This window comes from Manihot esculenta, chromosome 12 (assembly GCF_001659605.2).
Source record: "Manihot esculenta cultivar AM560-2 chromosome 12, M.esculenta_v8, whole genome shotgun sequence".
Lineage (NCBI taxonomy): Eukaryota > Viridiplantae > Streptophyta > Magnoliopsida > Malpighiales > Euphorbiaceae > Manihot > Manihot esculenta.
This window is the reverse complement of record NC_035172.2, coordinates 14,982,790-15,003,597: the sequence shown is the minus strand read 5'-3', so window position 1 is coordinate 15,003,597 and position 20,808 is coordinate 14,982,790. Positions and strand designations below refer to the sequence as shown.

General features: G+C 36.4%; 1 protein-coding gene across 2 annotated transcripts; it reads right to left on the bottom strand.

The window, feature by feature from the left end:
- Window positions 1-1,326: 1,326 nt before the first annotated feature.
- LOC110607208 (ataxin-2 homolog) lies at window positions 1,327-6,875 on the bottom strand. Of its 2 annotated transcripts, none has more exons than XM_021746277.2 (3): window positions 6,568-6,875; window positions 4,875-5,165; window positions 1,327-2,792 (listed from the first exon to the last, which is right to left on the bottom strand). In XM_021746277.2, exons 1-3 carry the CDS (start codon window positions 6,718-6,720, stop codon window positions 1,641-1,643), a joined length of 1,596 nt encoding a protein of 531 aa, XP_021601969.1. In that variant the 5' UTR covers window positions 6,721-6,875; the 3' UTR covers window positions 1,327-1,640. The 2 variants fall into 2 exon arrangements, with proteins under 2 accessions (XP_021601969.1, XP_021601970.1); XM_021746278.2 differs by having other exon boundaries at window positions 4,875-5,162.
- Window positions 6,876-20,808: the final 13,933 nt, after the last annotated feature.

Genomic DNA, 20,808 nt, shown 5'->3' with positions numbered 1-20,808 from the left:
TTAGCTTCCTTAATAAGCTGGATTTTGAAATTCAAAATTTGAATATGAATCTTGAAGATTTGAATTTCAAAATACTTTCCTTATTTGGCTCTTCATTTATGGTAACTTGAGACTTGACTTCTTGAATAAGGAAAAGGCTACTTGGAGATTTGAAATTTGAATTTCAAATTGCTTTGGCTGAATGTTCTCTCCTTCTTTGCCACTTTCCTTATTTAGAACTTTTCTTATTTAGCTTCACTTGATTCCACTTGGCAGGCTTGCTCTCCTTTACTCCATTTAAGGCAGTTTTAAGGGTATTTTCTCCAAAATGTCATTTTTCACCATTTTCTGCAAAATAATGTCAAGAGCACTAAATTAAGCAGAAATCATGTAAATAATCATCAATAATATCAAGATAAAATGGACTAAAATATGTTCTATCAGCTCCCCCTCCCTTTCTTTATCCTTTTCCTTTTTTTGTCCTTTAGTGACGTATAAACGTCGTCCTATACCCCTACACCTTGCCATTTCCGCACAAAGTCGTATGTATGGACATATTGCCTCATTTTCCATCGTCAGATGGCTATTTAATACCCTTTAGTGTCATGCAGATACGATCCCGAACGTTCAGGATCCGTTGTTCTGTGTACCCATCACCTCTAATAAGCTGAACCTCTTTCATGAAAGCTTGTTTCACATTTAGTCCAGCCTACACGAACGAAACTTGGACTGCTTGTTAATGGTCCGGCCTACACATTGAGCTTGGATGAACTATGGCTTGACCTTTCAACGTGGACTCAACCGCAGCTCGCGTATAAAAGCCTAACGATTATCACAATTATTTAATCTATTTATTAACTTTTTTAATAATGAGGGAATGAGAACTCCAATCTACATATATCAACTGAGTAGTATACTTTTGAGTGCTAAGTTTAAGAATTTCTCCTTATGAAACTACTAAATATATATATATATTTAAAAATCATTGAATACAAAATTTGACCTTAATGAGATAAAAGAAAAAGTTAAAAATAAACCATATACATAGATTAACCAATATATTTTGAAAATAAATAAATTAAATAATAAATTTCATTGAGACTTCTAATAAATTTTCATGATTTTTAAGGCGGTCTAAGGAAAGGAATGCGACCAGGTAACGACTTATTCTCTAAAGGGATCATTGGTAAGATTAAGATTAAAAATATTTTAAGCTACGTAAATAGAGGCTAATTAATAAATTTCCAAAACCCTATATAGAAAATTTCAACTTTAAAATCAGTTAGAATTTCTTAATATCATAAGATAGCAATCAAATACAAGGCAGACTAGAAAAAGCCATGCAAATATAGGGACCATGAATGGGAAACTTTATTCCAAGGGGCCACACCTACGTGCCATGACCGGCAGTTGGCAAGCCTAAATTTCACACAAATCCATGATCCTTCAGAAGCCTAATATTGGAACTGGATTTTTTCCCCTTATAAAAATCATGGAGAGAAATCCATAACACGCAATAAAAAGGAGGGAATTACCAAGATACATGATATACATATACTACTCCAAGTGATCATGCATTAAAACATCCTTTATTAAAATTCAAGTCAAACTCAAGCATCATTCTTTCTACAATGAAGGGTTTACAACCCAAATCACTGCCTTCAACCTGACCATCCTCTCTGAGACCCTCCAGAAGAATGCACATTCAATCTATCAAGCACAGTGTTGAAATCCACAGGCTGACCGCTCTCCTCCATCCTCTGTATCACACTGGCAACAAGATCCCCTCTGAAACCCATGCTTAGTAGCTTTTCCATCAACTCACTGTAGGGATGGTTGCGAACAAAGTGTGAATGGCCTGAATTGCGAGATAACATATTTGTGCCTGTAGCTGGTTGAGGATTTTGGAGGCCAATATTCGATGGTGGATATCCACCCTGCGGAAAGTGAGGTTGTTGAGGTGGATGATGTGTCCTTCCCCCTTCACTATCATACATCATGTATGCACTCCCTGCAGGAAGGGTGGAATGAGGACCAGCAGTTGCATACCCATCACCAGGTTGTGCGCCATATGTGCCCTTGACTTGCTGAGGTGAAGGTTGTTGAGGAACAGTTCTACCAGCTCCATATCCATAAGGCATGGCATCAGCACGACTAGATAAGGGTTGAGGAACTGCTGCATATGACACTTGCATAGGCATGCTGTTTGGCAGTGTTTCTGGTGGAGATGAATTCGTCGGTTGGACTTGGGGTGGATAGGTAGGATAAACCGATGGTGATGAAGGTCTCATCTGGGGCTGTATGGAGGACTGTTGCGATGCTTGTACCTGTGGTGGCAACTGCTGCGGCCACTGCTGCTGATACTGCGGAAATTGCTGGCTTGGTGGTGTTTGATTTATTTGTGTCTGCGTTGGCTGTGGAGCTACCCTAGAGATGTCTTGCATTTGGGTTGTTCGATATTGAGGATCAGGAGACAGATACTGGCTCTGAGGGTGTTGGGTCTGGGCTGGAGGCAAATAATAGGATTGCTGTTGGGTCACATTCTGAGGTGGCGCTTGGGCCTGTTGAGGCACAGGGGCAGGCTGCTGCTGTGGCACTACTTGGTGGGGCAAAGCAAGAGCCAACTGATGGTTATGTGTTTCAGTTGCATTCTCAGTTTTCTTGGATTCAGATGCAGATGGTGAAGCTTTTTCCTCAGACTGGGAATGGCTTGATGAAGAGGACTCCTTCTGCACAAGCTGAAGTTTGGCTAATTCTTTTTGAGTCTCAGCAAGTTCTTGTTTGTCTCTTAGGATCTGAACAGACCTGTGCACCTGCAGTAAGCATCACAGACAATTTACACTCCTGCATATGCTGGCTCAAAGAACTCAAACTACTAGATAATATAATTAAAAAAAAATCAGCATGAGAAGAAACAAGGCAGGTATTTGTGCAGTTCAATAGTCAACAGAAAAGGAGACTTGCATTCGCGCTGTAATCCATTTCTTCTCTAACTTGAGGCTTCAACAAGTCCAAGTTGGAGTACACATAAATATTACATATCGACTCCACTCCACAAAAATATTTCAAAGCTGCAACTTGTCTTACATGGGCACCATTTCTAATTAACCCTATAGTTATTGTATGACTTCAGTACTAATATCATCATTTGTCAATCGAACATAATTTGGAATTTGTCCTATGGATTTTTATTGTTATAGTTCAGAACCAAAACTTCCCTAGACCAAGCACCACATAACCCCCTTGATTTTGTTCCAACTCTTTCCCCTTTATCATCTTTTCTTCAACCTGGCAACGTACTTTGAATGGTGTAATCCAACTTTTTCTTCAAAATTTTGCAATGTAGTCCCCAAAAATAATCCAGTACAATCAAGTTATTGAACAATGAAATGCTAAACAATTGAATATCTTTCAATCACACATACAAGCCCTGTACCGTCAAAACTTAGATGACATCTGAAATTCCCCCTTTTGCTACTATACTAAGCACTGCTGTGGAGCATTGATGTGGCATATGGAGTGTGATCAAACCCAATTAGGTCCATTTAATGCATTGACCAATTGAACAAACATCATAAAAAGTAACTTAAAAAAAAAGTACAAGTAAAATTGTGTTTGATTACTCTTAACTTGTTGAGGAATGGCAGCCTGATAAGTCCTGTAAGCCACTTGTGTCAGCATACATACGGTACTTTGGATGGCTAGTGTTTAAGATAGCCATCTGACATCTGATTTGACACATGCAAGTGTCCCAGTGACTTTTATTGTTTAAGTATTTTATTTGACCAAATTATTCTTCAGAAAACATATTTCATAAAATTATGAAATTAGAAGGAAAATTGGTGGACTTGCACTCATTCTCCTTATCTATCTAACCCCACACCAGCACAATTACACACAAAAAAGCTCCATGTTACTCACAAAGTCAAACTGGTTAATGAACTTTAATAGTGGAAAGATTTCCCAACTTAAATTTTCAGTTTCAAAAAATAGATATCCTCAAAGCCACATGGTCAGTATTATCAAGACATCCTTCAAGGAATTCAACTTAGAAATACCTCCACGCAGACCTGGAGAAGACAAGAGCTTTATTTTGTGCTCGCACACGAGCATGCCATGTATATATTTTCCCTTTTTTTATGATTCAAAATTCCACACTCTTTCTACAAGCTTGATATAGCTTTATCTAGGTCTAGTTTCCAATCAAGTCTCTGAGAGAGCCGACCAAAAGCTATCGGAAACAAAATAGGTGAGCCACTAAAAATATGCTCCAACTGATCATGTAATTTTCATATAATGGCTTTTCTTTCTTTCCTTAGTTTTCCTTAAATGCTGTTATTAAAATATAATTCACAGGGGTTCACACGCATACCATTTCTAACCTTTTTACTTTTATTACAAAAAAACAGCGTCATACCTTGATATTATGATACCAAGATATGAAAAGCCTGGACTAAACTCTGGATCTAAAAATTGAACTATGATATGACACCAGCCTAGGGGCATCATTTGTACAACAGATCCAAATCAAGTACCCACATGCACTTCTATACTTCAGCCAAATAAAAGGTTTTTTGAAAAAGTAAAGAGCCAACATGAACTCGTGTATGCTCATACTACCAAAAGAAAAGAAGTGAAAAATCATGATTATATAAAAGCAGATTCTCAAATGCATGCATTCTTTAGTCATGACAAGCATAGAAAAAAGTATTATTAGGATGTCACTATGAGGAACTTCAAAGATCAGATCTTACTTTTGGGGCTAAACTTCCCATCAAATGCCGACCTGTACTTAATCTACAAATGTAAAAATGCTTCATTTCACATCTGACACTAAACAAGTAAAACAAAACCACCCAACTGTTGTTGTATATGATTCCATAATTGTAACTCACTTCTTGAAGATGTTTCTCAAGAGATTTTAGCTTTATGTCTGCCTCTCCATGGTCACGAACTAAATCAGATCGCATTTCACCAATTGATTTGTCAAGATTGTAGCAATACAATTCCAATTGGGACATCCGTGAGCTGATCCCCTCGAGAAAGCGCATAAGGTTGTCAGTATGTTTTTTGATGCTTTTCTCAAAAGCAGCAGCAACATCTTGGTTGAAAGAATCTTCTGGCTGGCTGTAGGAGGAGGCAGGGAACACAGATGACCTTGTCATTCTACTTTTGTGAAAATCCTGCTTAAAGAGATGCAGCAAACCTGAGTTAGAAAATATGGCAGAAAATTCATTTATATAAGAGGAATAATCATTAAAAAAAAAACAAATCTGGCATTCAAAATAGAAAGAATGAATTTTTTAATATGGTACAATATACTGATCCCAATTCAGAATTTAATTCTTGTATCCTGATAGAGTTATCATCATATTGTCTACAGGCGCAATTTTAAACATATCTTGTGTAGTACAGTTGATCAATCAAAACTTGTCAGGAAAACTTTAGGAGGCTTCATCAGTTATCATCACCAAAATTAAATTCGCTGGAAAACTTTAACATCCAACTATTTAGCCAATGCCGTCTACATTCTACTCTGAGTAAACTTCCTAGACTTCTAATATCTAGTGTGTCACTTTAGGTGTTCCAAATAGATACTGAACTAACACATACAAGGAAGCTCAATCCATGCCCTTTAGTCCTGTACAGCTCTCCTTCTATCCCATGAAAAACTTGTGCATAAGGCAGCCGGAGAGAAATAGCAATTTCAAACAGAATATTTTAGGGGAAAAAAATTAACAGGTCCTAAATTTAGTGCCATGTCTTCTCAAATATCCCTTTCCATTTTAGTGGGTGCTGGCAACACAGCAAATTAAAGCAAGCACATGTTCACTGCAAGCACAAAAAGCAGTGCCCACTAATGAAAGAAACCGAAAATGTCCCTCCTGCTTTTCTAATAAATCCAAGAGCTGTAGGACATATCATTTTCCACGAGAGAAAAAAAAAAAAAAAAAAAAAAAAAAGACTCCTTGCACATATCCTTACATTCCAATTCAAACTTACTTCAATAAAATGCCATGATAACACACTGAACAAAATCAAATCTTGAAAACAATTTCCAAGGAAGCAATTTCAACATTGCATACAGCAGATTCTAGATTTCTAGGCTCAGAGATGAACTGCATTAGTTAAGCAAACACATATTTGCACAGGACCCCGAAGTAAGCACATACTTGTTCTGCATTCTAGCCAAACTGAGGTTAAGCAACTACTACTTTTACAATTTATTTTCTTCCTTTGACACACTTTTTTCAAAATTTTATAACTTGAGAACATTTTCAGTCAAGCTAAAAAAATGGTATACAATGACATTATACCCAATTCAAAAGAATCAAAACATACGCAACCCTAAATAATATCATAATCCGACTCACAACTAAACGAAGATGAAAATCTTCAACTAATAATAAAGCAAAAAATACTAACTTGTGGAAGTTGGATAATCTAGAAGCAAAAGTGAACCAACCAATTTTACCAGATCAACAGCCAACAACAGCAAGTTCCCAAATAGAAAGATCAAACAAAAGATCGGAACAGTTACAGTCAACCTACCCAGAAAGCTTAAACATTGAGCAATAGAACTAATACCTTGCTGGAATTAGTACCGATCACAGGATCCGAATGATTTCCGTTGGAAGCGTCCTGATTGCCATAATCTTCATACGAGCAGAGAATGTCATCGGACCCAAAATCGAACCCCTTAGAGCCGGAGTTGGCACGACCTGACGATCCAGATGCCATTTTGGGAATCGAAACTCAGATTTGATCAAAGTCCGAGCCTTTTCTTGTTCCTTAAACAGAGGGATTGAAGATTTTATTGAATAGACGCACGAAAGAGGAGAGAGATTGAAAGAGCGAGATAATACAGAAGAAGTTCTCGTATGTCTTGGCTTCGAAGGAAGTTGCAGACTTTTATATATATAGATATATATTTATATATTATTTTTAAAGATAAATGAAAAAAAAAAAGTTTATCTTTTAATTCTGTTCTAATTACTATATTTTATTTTTATCAATTAAAATTTTATTTTTTTAAATTTATTTTAATTATTTTGTAATTATTTATAGTCATTAAAAAATTAACAGATACGCTACACCCATAAAATTTAAAATTATTCATCAAAATATTTTATATTTTTTTTATTATAATTTTATTTTATATTTTTTTATTATAATTTTATTTTATATTTTTTTAATTAAATTTTATCTTTTTAATATTTGACTAAATATATTTTATTTTTATTTCTATAATTAAAAATTTATAAAATTATCAAGTTATTTTTATTATTATTAAATATATTTAAAAATTATTATTTTTATTATTATTTAATTTTTTTAATTTTTATCAATAATTTTATAATAATAATTTATCTCCATGAATTTGTGTAATATATTTTTTATTTAATATTATTTTTAAAATTATCATTAAAAAATAATTTTATTAAATATATTAGTTATAAAATATTAAAAAATAATTTAAAATAATATTTAATATGATTTCATTTGAAAATATTAAAAATAATAAATTAATTTTTTAAAATACCTTTTAAAATTATTTTTTAATTTTTAAATATATTACTAATCTATTATTTTTTAAATTATATTAATATTTAAAGTAAATTTTAAAAAATTTAATAATATATAAATTAAATATTTAATTGTCTAATCTGATTTAGTTAAGTGGTTAAAACAATATATAATTTATTTGCCTTTTTTTGACTCTGTAAAAAATATTAATAAAATAAATAATTATTAAAAAAATTTTATATTTTTAGTTTTATTGTAATTTTATTTTAAATTATTAAATTATTATTAATTTTATTTTAAAATTTATTAACGTTGTATACTGATGTGATATTAATTTAGTGAGTAATCTCATAATTTCGTTAATTTTTAATTACATAAATGACAGAATATAATTAAAATAATTTTAAAAAATTAAATTTTAATCGATAAAAAAATACAGATATAATTGTAACAAAATTAAAATTGTAAGTTTTCTTTTACAGTTAACTCTTATTTTTATTTATTATTAATTTTTTATTATGGAATGACATTTTAAAGATAGATTTTTATTTGGCAGAAAAAGATGAGGATTACCGGTTTACTCCCCTCACCGCAGATCACCTTTGCTCTTTTTATTTTTCCATGAATTTGTACTTATATGTAATTTTATTGCCCAATAATATAAAATAGTAAATTGGCTAGTTGACAATTTATGGGATTTTATTAATTAATTTATGGTGATTATAGTTATAATGATTGTGAGGGTTGTTCTTATACCATTTTTTTAAACTGCAGTATGCATTGATTTTTCATTTTTTTTCTACAAATTGGAGAAGGGGTTTTTGGTAGGAATCGAATCAAGTGCCTTTTCTCAACTCAATTAAAAGTGGCATGCCAGTATGCATTAACTAAATAAGGTCTTTAGTACACATAATATTGAGAGCATCAGGTATATCTACAAGCTGATTACAAAGAAGAGTACTATCAAAAATAAGTTTAACCAAGTAGTGTTTCGTTTGTATTTCTTCTCCTGTATATACGAATAAATTAGACATCATTGAATTTATTCAATATCGCTTGGATGGAGGACATCATAGCTTGAATACTTTATATCATAGCTTGAATACTCTATGGACCCTCGTGATCTTCCCTCTCTCCATCCAGATTATCATTGATTGCTCTAATAAGGACCTGTGAGTCTGACTCAAAGATAATTGATTTCACCCTTCTAAACTTGGCTAGAGATACAAATACCATCAATGCTACTGCTTCTCCATTCAATGGAGATGAGCAAATCCTTATTTGAGTGATCCCGTCAATAACTTGCCCTCTTGAATCCCTCGTGATAGTAGCAGTCAAACAAGTGGAATGATTTGCTTTCCATGCAACACCTATGTTAGCTTCCAACCATCCTTAGCGCAGAGGAGTCCATCTCACCACTGCATTGTCTTTAACATTTGCTCTAGTCATTAACATCATGTTGTGCTTTAATTCCATCCATCTGCCTTGCACCTTTCCTTCCATGTATGTCCGCACGTATAAGAAATAATACTGATGTCTTTATTTTGAAACACATTCTCTTTAACTTTATCAGCTTAATCATTCCACCAAATAGCAAAAGGTGAGAAACCAAACATATTAGGATTACAAGAGCAAGGACTAACCAGCAACTAAATACATATTTGCACACCTGTACTTTAATAGTTTTGCCTATTAAGATCTGTTCATTTTAGAAGACTTCTCTAAAACCAAGAGGAATTTTTTTCTTTGACTAAGCTTGTCTGAAAGAAGTATGGGGAAACTAGAGGTCGTTCATGATTTTTGCCCATAAAGAATGGATTAGAAATTAATCTCCATCCCTGCTTTGTAAGACAAGCTATATTAAATTTCTTTAAATCTCTAAATCTCATGCCTCCCTTTCTATAATATCTGGCTAAACTCTAGTACTGAAATTTCAACTTTTCGACGAAATCTCCATTGAAATCTGGAATCTTGGAATAAAAAACTTTAGGAGAATAAAATGAATTTTTATATAATGAATTTTAAGTATTTTAAAAAATATATAATAGTGTTCGGCCATCGAACCTCCCAAATTTGGCTGTCGAACGTTGACTGGTAGACCCACCTATAAAAAGGGTATTAGCTTGAAAGAGAGAAAATTTTTTCTCCATTTTGAGTAGAGGTGAGTCTATTACTCATTTCCTTCACAAATTCATCTTTTAAGTAGTTTTTTCCATGGATTTTTACCTATATTTTGAAGAATCAAGCTTGACTTTCAAGTTTTAGCTTTTGGAACCTTTTGGAGCTCATCCCTTCCTCTTCTCTGATTCTTTTGTTGCTGTGGTCCTTGTTCCTCCAAGAAGTAAGTTGTGATTTTGAATTTCTTTTATTTTGTAGAGTTGCAATCTGTTTTCATTATGTGTTGGGAGAGTAAGTTGAGCGTACATGCAAATTATGTTTGTCTCTTTTATGCTTAATCCTTACATGATATTTGTGCTGAGTTGACTGCATGTTTCCTAATAAATAAAGTTGCACAAGCTGATAAGATATTTACATTTGGGTATCAATACAATATTAGTTCTATTGAGAGCTTTTTAACTAAACTTGTTCTCACAAAACTTCTTTACAACTCTACAAACTTTTATCCTAACCACATCCCAGTTTTTTTCTTTATAAAAGATACTTGTAAATCTATTTGGCCCTAGTGCCTTGGACTCATTAAGATAAAAATCAATATTTTAAATTTCAATATCAAAAATAGGTGCAAGAATTTGCTCATTCATCTCCCTATTCTCAATACAAGGAATTATGGAATTGATTTTATCTTAATTAGCAATGTGCCTTCAAAGGTAGTTTTAAAAAAAAAACTCTAATCTCATCTCTGATACTTATATTTTATTTCTGTAACATTCTAAATTTTCTGTTTTTGAAGGAATAGCTCTCAAGACCGCCTTAAAATTTGCTATTGAGAATGTTATTTTACATATTCATATGGAAATTGATTTTCTCATCATATTTCAGCTCTCAGATTCTCCTCTATCTCCTATCCTTTGGGAGATAGATACTATTATTTAAGACATTAATAGATTTGTTCAACTTATCCATTCTCAAAGATTAGCCATGTTTATAGATCAATAAACAAGTGTGCTAATTGGATAGCTTTAAATGTCAAAAATTGTAACTTGAATCATGTATGGGTGTCTTACTGTCTTCTCCATCTACAAATGTTGCTAGAGGCAAATAAGATGTAAGCCTATGTTTTTGTTGAATGACAATTACCATTATGGAAACAAAAAAAAAAAAAAAAAAGACTATTCTTAATAATTTGAAATATTTCTTTTATATATTCGACCTTAAAATTATTACTTCTTTCGTCGCATAATTTTTATCCATCTTTCCATTTTTAGATATCCCAAAATATTGTCTACTTTTATATTTTTATGTTATGTTTAATATATAAATTGACTACTACAATCTTATTTAATTTTATTTTATATTCAACACAATCCCTCATCAATTATTTATGTGATATGATATAATATTTGCTGAAAGTATGCCATGAGCTATCACCATATGACTGGACCACGTGGCAAGACCCTATTGAGCTATGATGCTCGGTTACAGAAGTCTCACTTGAAAGAAAGAAGACTCGGACATCATAATGGTCGATACTCAGGACGATAGAAGACTCACTCTTTCTTGAGTTGGTTGAGTCCTTCATGATATAAAGTTACTATTAGAGGACAAAATCCAGCAGATCCTCATTACATCTATAATCATGGATCTCTTATCCACTAGTCGGTACTAGTCGTATTTCCATAATATTCACCAACTAACTCTATCTTTTTATAGTATAAAAATAAGCATAAACAGAGTTTAAGATACGCATTCTTATACACTCATTCTAAGTTCAAGCTACTTTTTTACACTTACCATATATGACAAATTACTGACTTGAGTGTCGGAGTGATTGCCCATAGGTAGGGGTGAGCAGAATCCGGTTCAAACCGAAAAAACCGACCGAACCGAACCGATTTGAAAATTTGGTTCGGTTTTTTATACATTTCGGTTCGGTTCGGTTTTAAATTTCAGAAATTTTGGTTATTTCGGTTCGGTTCGGTTTTGATCAGAAAAAAACCGAAAAAACCGAACCGAACCGATTAGGGATAATAATATGTTTTTTTAATAATATAGAGAAATTAAATTATATTAAAATTAAAATATTTTAATTAAATTTTAAAATACTAAAAATAAAGTGTAAAAAATTAAAAAAATATTAAAAATCGAAACCGATCAAATCGAACCGAATCGAACCGAATCAGACTGGTTCGGTTCGATTCTGTTTCTGACCAAAATCGATTCGGTTCGGTTTTCATAAAAACTAAAATTTCGGTTTTCGGTTTATTCAGTTCGGTTCAGTTTTGAACCAAACCGACCGAATGCTCACACCTACCCATAGGCATCAACCACCTCACTCCATTTCTTTTACATATTAACTAATCATACTTTAGTTCTTTTTCGGCCACATCATTTGATTCTATTGCTAGGATCTACATTGAGCTTTTCTTATTCATTTAGGATAAAATCCAACTTAGCTTTCTATTGATCTTCTCACTAAAAGTACTTTTTCATTTCCCTTCACTCTCAAAATAGTTGAAAACTCACAAGCTATTGCAAAGTCTGCAGCTAACAAGGGATCCTCGTCCCTTCCACCCCTGACAGTGGACAAAACACTCCTTCTATAGCCGATGAGGCAGACTTCAACAATCTGAATAATGAGTAGATGGTACAATATATCAAAAAGTTATGGAAAACTCTTGAGCAATATAAAACTCGATGGGAGGCCTTATTCATGGCTCCCAGTATAAGGGAGGAAGCTTCTTTCGAGATCCCAAAAACTCAAACGGAGCCAATTCACACTCAATCCAAAGGAAAGGCCAAACTAGAGGATGAGAAATTATCAGATGAGGCCCAAAGGAAGTTGACTGGAAGCTGATTCGTGTGGTAAAAAGGTACCAGAAGGAGTAAGAGGGAGATTACGGCTTGGACGATGCTTCACCCTTGTCGGAGGAAATTCTTGCAAAGACATTTCCCAAGAAGTCAAGTTACCCAATTTGGACAAATACGATGGGACGACTGATCCTAGGAGCCACTTGGCTATCTTTCAAACTATGATACAGCTCCAAAATTTCAATGACTTTGTTTAGTGTCGAGTCTTTCCATCCATAAGTTTGGCTCATAAATGGTACTAGCATCTGAGTCCAGGTTCCATCCACAATTTTACACAGCTCACAATTCTATTTAAATCTAAGTTTTTTACTTGTATATCTCCTAAAAAAATATTCTCAGACTTACGAAGAATTCGATGAGGAGAGGGTAAATCTTTAAGGAGTTTTATCTCACATTTCAATGCTTAAGTGATATAGGTTGAGGAACTAAATCACGAGATAGCGTGCGAGACATTAAAGAAAGGGACTCGCAACATTAAATTCATGAATTCTCTTATTAAGAACCTAGCTGCCACCTATCAACAACTGATGGATAAGGCCCAGAAGTACATATACCTACATGATGAAGTCCAGGCACTGAGGAAGATAAGAGGACAAGTCAAAGTAAAACCCAGAAGCCAAAAAGGTGAGGCTATAAGGGAGATCGCAAGAATTATCCTGTGTCCCAAGGAAGGGACGATCGAGGTAAGTATAAGAACTATACACCATTAAATGACTCTGAATGTACATTTTGATGTGGATTAGGAAAAATGATAAAGAGGTTACATGGTCCTCCAAGCTCAACCTTAATAAAGCCAGCAAGCAAAACAAAAGCAAATACTACCGATTCCACGAAGATCATGCACATACAATGGAGGAATGCTAGTAGTTAAAAGATAAAATTGAAATGCTAATAAGGAATGACACATTCTGAAAGTTTGCCAGAAAAGAAAGAGAGGAAAGGAGACTCGAGCCTGAAGTAAGAACTCCTGAAAATGCTAGTGACAGTGAACCCATTAGGGTTATACATGTCATTGCAAGTGGCCCTAGTGATGGTAAGGGCAAGAAAAAGCACACCGCTGAGAACTTCTTGTCTGTAGAGCAAGATTCATGGGCAAAGCAAGAGATAAAGTTTAAGCTAGGAAATAAGGTGGCAAAGTCTTTTCACAATGACCCGTTAATCATAAGCATTCGGTTGGACAAGTATGATGTGAGGCGAGTCTTGGTTGACACAGGTAGTTCTATCAACCTTATTACTTTGCAAGTATTTAACAAGTTAGGTCTAGATATGTAACGACTCGAAAATCGGACCGCCACCAGCGCTAGGATCCAGGTTGGCTTAAGACCGCCGGAACCCGTAAGAAGCCTAACCTGAACTCTGTGTACCTGATAAATCCCATACATGATCAAACATAAATATAAAACCTGAAAAAAAACTGTCCTATCACTTACCAAGCTTGACCTGCATGCACTATGTCTGAACACATAGAACCCACTCTCATAGGGTCAGCATATCACAAGTCAGCCTTGGTTCGACACATTTCTCATCAAGAAACGTAAAGCAGGCAAGAAAGATCATGCATAACAAGGGATTAACCATACACTAGGGCAAAGCACAACTCTATCCATTACATGACATTCTATCTCTATACATTACATTACATACTAATCCTTTAAGTTACATCATGTCCACTACTCTATTACATACTCTTCATACTCAACACTCTGCTGACTCTGACTTCCCATAGCTAACTTTGGCCCTGCAAAACTGGGGTTAGGGGAGAGGGGTGAGCTAAAACGCCCAGTGAGTAGAAATAATGAAAACAGTTCATTACTAACATGCTTTCATGAAATGCGCCACAGCACAAACATTTCACATCTCGGATTGGACATGACCTCAAAACTCCCTCTGTCAGCGCCCGGCCCCTCCCAGGAGCTCACACAAGTCTTTCCTTGCTTAACAGATCGTGGGCTATTGAGATCGCCTTGGTCCATCCTCATCAACAATAAATAATGCAATGCATCATATTTGTGTCTACTAATGCAATCACCCTATTGCATTCTCATGGTACTCATGGTGCATGAAACATGCTAAAAGCATTTAACTTCTCAATTTAAAACATTAAGTTTAGTTCCACTCACCTCTGGCAGACGCTGGACTGACTCTGCAACAGCTAACACTGATGGCCTCCTTGATCCCTCGGGTCCGATCCTACACAGGTGGACTTGAATGAGGTGCCAAACACACTCTAAACAACTCATAACCAACTCCTAAACAACTCCCCAAAAACCCCCTAAAACAACCTTAAGCATGCATGAAAAATAAGCAAAGAACAGCTAGACAGGGCATCTTCGGCGGCACCTTCGGCGGCCGAAAGTCCCTTCCAGATCCAAAAGTCGAAACATTCGGAGGCAAGGTTAGGCGGCCATCACAACCATCCTAAGGGGTTCGGCGGCCGAACCTTGCTTCGGCGGCCGAACTTGAGTTCATCCAGAACTCAGCTTCATGCACAAACAAGCCTCCCAAACCTTCCAAACACCCAAAACATGCAAACCACACTTCCACAACCTGCATATACGCAAGTATAGGCACAAAGGGGTCCAAAACTAACTTACAACCCCAACAAACAACACATCTAAACACATAAGCATGCTTTGACCACAAATCAACCAAAATCCCACTTTACCCTAAACATGCATCGCTACCCATAAACCTCTATAAAACTCACTTAAAACGTCATAAAAGCTAAGGATCTACACTTACCTCTTGAAGCACAAGAGTTGGTGTGACTCCAAACGTGAAGATATGGAGATCCAAGCTCCACAAGTCTCCAAGCTTCAAACTCTTGCTCAAAGCTCACAACTCTTCAAAACAAGGAGAAAACTCATGAAAACCTTGAAAGATTTGAAGAAACATCATGAAAACACCCCAAGGAGAGCATAAACCTACCCTTGCACGAAAAGAGAGTGAAATACACTCCATTTCCGGTCAACAGGGCTTTTATAGGTGGCCAACCGCCTCTCCTTCGGTGGCCTAAGCTGCATGCAAAACCATGCAACGTTCGGTAGCCGAACTTCACCTTCGGCGGGTGAAACCATGCAATGTTCGGCGGCCAAACTTATCCTTCGGCGGCCGAACCTGCAAATTTTCCCCTTGGTCTTTTCCTTTTCAAAACCCAATTCCTTTGCATTCAAAACCATAAAACACTTAAAAACATTTGGAAAACCTTTCTCTCTCTTACCCTTCAAAGAACCTCCGACATCCTCGAATTCCAGAGTCCAACGGAAACCCGCCGGAAAGTAAGAATTTCGATGCCGGCGTCTAGCTGGGTATTACAAGGTAAAAATAACTTGCTAAAGTCTCCTACCCGTTAGTGGGACTAGGGGATAAAACCGTTGCAGTTCTGGGCACCATTAATCTTCCCTTTATGACGGGAGATGAGAAGTACAAGCGGGAGTTGTATGCAAAATTTACGGTGGTAGACATTTTACTCGCTTGCAATGTAATACTCGGTCGCTCGGTCTGAACTGCCACGGGATAGTTATTAATATGAGTGCTCTGTGTTTAAAGTTGTTAGCTCTAGGGGATTGGTTATTATTCGAGGCAACCAAAAGTCAGCACAAGAATACTACAAGCATTCTATGAAAAGCCTCAAGAAGGCGATAATGCTGATCGATCTGCTAGAAAAACCAGATTCACATGCGAAGCCAGAACCAGCAAACCCGGTAGAAGCAGTCCTATTAAAAGCTAACAAAAAGATACGCTTTTGAACTGCATTAAGTAATTTAGTAAAAGATAATTTAGTAAAATTACTAAAACGCAGAATGATCACTTTTGCTTGGTCTCCAAAAGATGTAACAGGTGTAGATCTGACCCTAATCAACCACAAGCTTTCCATTGGTGAGTCAATAAAACTGGTACAATAAAAGAAAATAAAATTTATCCCGGAGAGACAGTAGGTGATTAGGGAAGAGGTTAACAAGCTCTTAAATGCATATCTAATAAAAGAGGTCCAGTATCCTACATGGCTCGCTAATGCAGTACTGGTTAAAAAAGCAAACAGAAAGTGGAGGATGAGTATGGACTTTACTGTTCTGAATAAGGCATGTCCAAAAGATCACTATCCACTACCATTTATCGACAGGTTGGTAGATTCTATCTCAGGCCATACCGTGGTCTCTTTTTTAGATGCCATTTTAGGGTACCATCGGATCTTAATGGATCTTGAGTATGCTGAAAAAACCACTTTCATCACAGATGAAGGGTTTTTTGTTACAAGGTGGTGCCATTCGGGTAGAAGAATGCCGGGACAACCTATCAAAGATTGGTATCAGATATCTTCAAAGATCTGGTAGGTATGATAGTTGAAGTATACGTAGACGACATGGTGGTCAAGAGCTAAACCTTAGAGGATCACTTAGGCGGTATCCAGATGGTTTTCAACGTACTGGATAAGGTAGGTATGAAACTTAATCCTGAAAAATGTACTTTTGGGGTAAGGGCTGGAAGATTCTTAGAGTATATAGTCTCTAAAAGAGGCATAGAAGCAAACCTAGATAAAATTAAAGCCATACAAGATATGGAAGTACCGAAATGTATAAATGATGTACAAAATCTAAATGGGCGAGTTATAACTCTTGGACAATTTATATCATGCTCAGCTAGGTAGTGCCTTCCGTTCTTTAAAGCATTAAAAGGCAAAAGCAAGTTTGTGTGGGGGGAAGAGTGCATTGAAGCATTCTTGAATTGGAAAATTTTTTTATCATCTCCACCTCTGCTAAGCTCACACGTCGAAGGCGAGGTTTTATTTTTGTGCTTATTTATTATGCAAGAAATAATAAGTTTTGTGCTTGTACTAGAGGACAAGGGAGAGTAAATCCCTGTCTACTATGCTAGTGAAGTCTTAAAGGGGGCAGAATTGAATTATCCCCCTCTCAAGAAGTTGACTATTGTAGTTTTGATGTCTGCCACAAAGCTTCGTCCTTACTTCGAGTCTCAAACCATATAGGTAAGGACACACTATCCTCTGCGAAAAGTGCTTCGTAGGCCAGAACTGTCAGGGCGCTTGTCCACCTGGGCTGTGATGCAACCAACATATGATATCAGGTATGTTCTTAGAAACGTGATGAAAGCTCAGGCTTTAGCTGACTTTATTGCAAAAATGACTCCATCCCTAGAGACCTCTGAATTAGCGGTTGAAGAATGAAAGCTATGGACGTATGGTGCCTATGGAGCTGGGGGTTTTGGAATTGAAATTCCTATAAAGTCATATGGAAATAAAGTTTCGGTATGCAGTAAAGCTCGCTTCAATACCAGCAACAATGTGGCCGAGTATGAGGCCGTGATCATGACACTAAGGATTATCGCGGAAATAGGTATATAAAATTCCATGTATTTTTAGTGACTCACAACTAGTTATTAATCAGTGTCAGGGACAGTACAAAGTTCGAGACCCCAATCTAGTCAAATATGAAGAAAAAGTCCAATCCTTAATAACAAGGATCAAGGACAGGCAGAGCAACTGTAGACTTCACCAAGTGGCCAGAAGCGACAACAAAGAAGCTGATCAGTTGGCAAAAATGGTGGCGGCAGGCGAGCAACACTTGACTTAGCCATTCCAGTTTGAAGTACTACATACTCTGGTAATCGACAAAGAGGAGTATTTACCAATTGAGGAGGGAGATCATGGATGACTCTGGTGTATAGATTTATAACAGAGGATGAGTTGCCGACAGATGAATTATCAGCCAAACAGTTAATAAGAAGATCCTCTAGATATGTACTAATAAATGGTTGGTTGTACAGGAGGTCATCAACTCAATCGTGGATACGGTGCATAACAAAGGATGACAGTCGAAGTATCGTCAAAGATATCTATGAAAGAGATTGCGGAAGCCATGAAGGAGCATAGACGATCACCTAGAAAGTATTCAGACAAGGATATTACTAGCCAACAGTAATGCAAGATGCAAAGGAGCTTGTTCAGAAGTGCCAATGGTGTCAAGTGCATGCAAGCATTCCTCGAATACTAAGTAATGCAAATAGCAATGGAAAGCCCCTAGCCCTTTTCTCAATAGGGGTTAGACATCTTTAGCCCATTCCCAAAAGCAACTGATTCAAGAAAATTCATTATCATGGCATTTGACCATTTTAGCAAGTGGGCCAAGGCAGAAGCAGTCCAGTCCATCACCACACAACAGGCTATCTCCTTCGTCAGCAAAAATATATTCATTCGTTTTGGAATTCCCAAGGTAATTATCACTGATAATGGAACCCAATTCGCGAGTTTCAAGTTTAAGGAATTTTGCAGAAAATGGGATATTGACCTGCGATTTAGCTCAGTATACCATCCTTAAACCAACGGCATGACCGATGTCACAAACAGAGCAATCCTTCAAGGTTTGAAGAAAAGGCTCGACAAAGGCAACTGGCTTGAGGAGTTACCCCACATCATTTGGGCATACAGAACAATCCCAAGAGCAGCCACAGTTGAAACCCCATTCTCACTCGTGTATGGGGCCGAAGCGGTAATTTCCATGGGGTCCAAATAAGCAGTTTCAGGACTCAACACCACGAGTTATCAAGGGACCCCGAAGAGATGCAATTCTACCTTGACGAAGCCGTGTTTTTACAAGAACAAGCTGCGATTAGAATGTCGTTGTATAGGAAAAAAATGTCTCAGATGTTCAACAATCAGGTTAAACCTCGAGTCTTTAATGTAGGGGACTTAGTTCTTAAAAAGACTAATGTATCAGGCGGTAGTGTCGGGCTTGTTAAGTTGGGTGAAAACTAGAGAGGACTGTTTAGGGTCTCAAAATTTATTCATCTTGGGCTTATAAGTTGATCAAATTAGATGGTCGGATCATTCCTTATTCTTGGAATATATGTAATTTATGCAAGTTCTATCAATAATATTAACGAGGTATTTTTTTTCATGTGTTGTGTGTTATTCAATTATAAGAAACAATGGTTTGTCAAAATTAAGAGTCGATAATTAAGTATTTTTCAAGGATAAGCCATAAGGTGAGTAACCGCCAGGCTAATGACTGGCTGTTAGTATCATTAACAATTCTTCAAAGGCATTTTATGCCAAAACTATAAGGCGGGTACCCACCAGGCTTATGACCGGGTGTTAGTCCCGTTAACAATCCTTCTAAGGCATTTTATGTCAAAGCCACCAGGCGAATAACCACCAGGCTCATGATCGGGTGTTAGTCCTATTAACAATTCTTCTAAGGTATTTTATGCCAAAGTCACAAGGCGAGTAACCGCCAAGCTCATGACCGGGTGTTAGTTCCATTAACAATTCTTCTAATGCCAAAGCCACAAGGCGGGTAACCATCAGGCTCATGACCAAATATTAGTCCCATTAATAATTCTTCTAAGATATTTTATACCAAAGCCATAAGGCGGGTAACTGCCAGACTCTTGATCGGATGTTATTCCCATTAATAAAGTTTCTAAGCATTTTATATCAAGGCCACAAGGCGGGTAACCACCAAGCACTTGACCGGGTGTTACTCTCGTTAATAAAGTTTTTAAGGCATTTTATGCCAAGACCAAAAGGCGAGTAACCGTCAGGCACTCAATCAGGTGTTAGTCTCGTTAATAAAATTTTTCAAGTTATTTAAGACTTGTTTCTCAGTTTGGCGATGGATCTACAAAATAATTGAACGAGAGTTCTGGTTATTTTACAATTGGGTCGAGTATCGATCCTAAAATACTTGGAAAAAATAAAGTCAAGAAAATAAAAAATATTTTATTCATTACATAAAAGAAAATTACATAGGAGGAGGGACATCATCAGTCTCCTCCTTCTGGGTCTCTGTTATAGTTGTATTTTCTACGTCTATTACATTATCTGTAAAGACCTGGTCAGTGGGATTATCCTTAATTTGCTCCTTCTCCTCCTCATTCGGGAAGATGTCGTCAATCCAGGAGAAGTCCTCTACAGGAAATCGCTTGATAAGCTCTTTCTTCATAGAGTCTTGCCCTTGGACAAACATCTCCCTACCTTGGACCACCGTCTATTGAAACTTAGTTTTCAGTTCAGCCACCCTATTTGTGGTGACTCGGTTCCCTTGTGCCCAAGACTGCAACTCCTAGACTTACCATTAAAGATAGGCCACTTGATCCTCGGTAGTCTTGGCTCGAGCCTCAATAGTGGCTTTTGTAGCATTGGTCTCATCCAAGTCTGTCTGGAGCTTGTCTACAGACTCTAAGGTCTCCTTCATCCTGTATTCTACCTCGATGACCTGAGCCTTCAGCCACGAGCATTCAGCCACGAGCACTCCTCTTGTATGATGATTTTGTCCGTCTCCTGTACTCCGTACT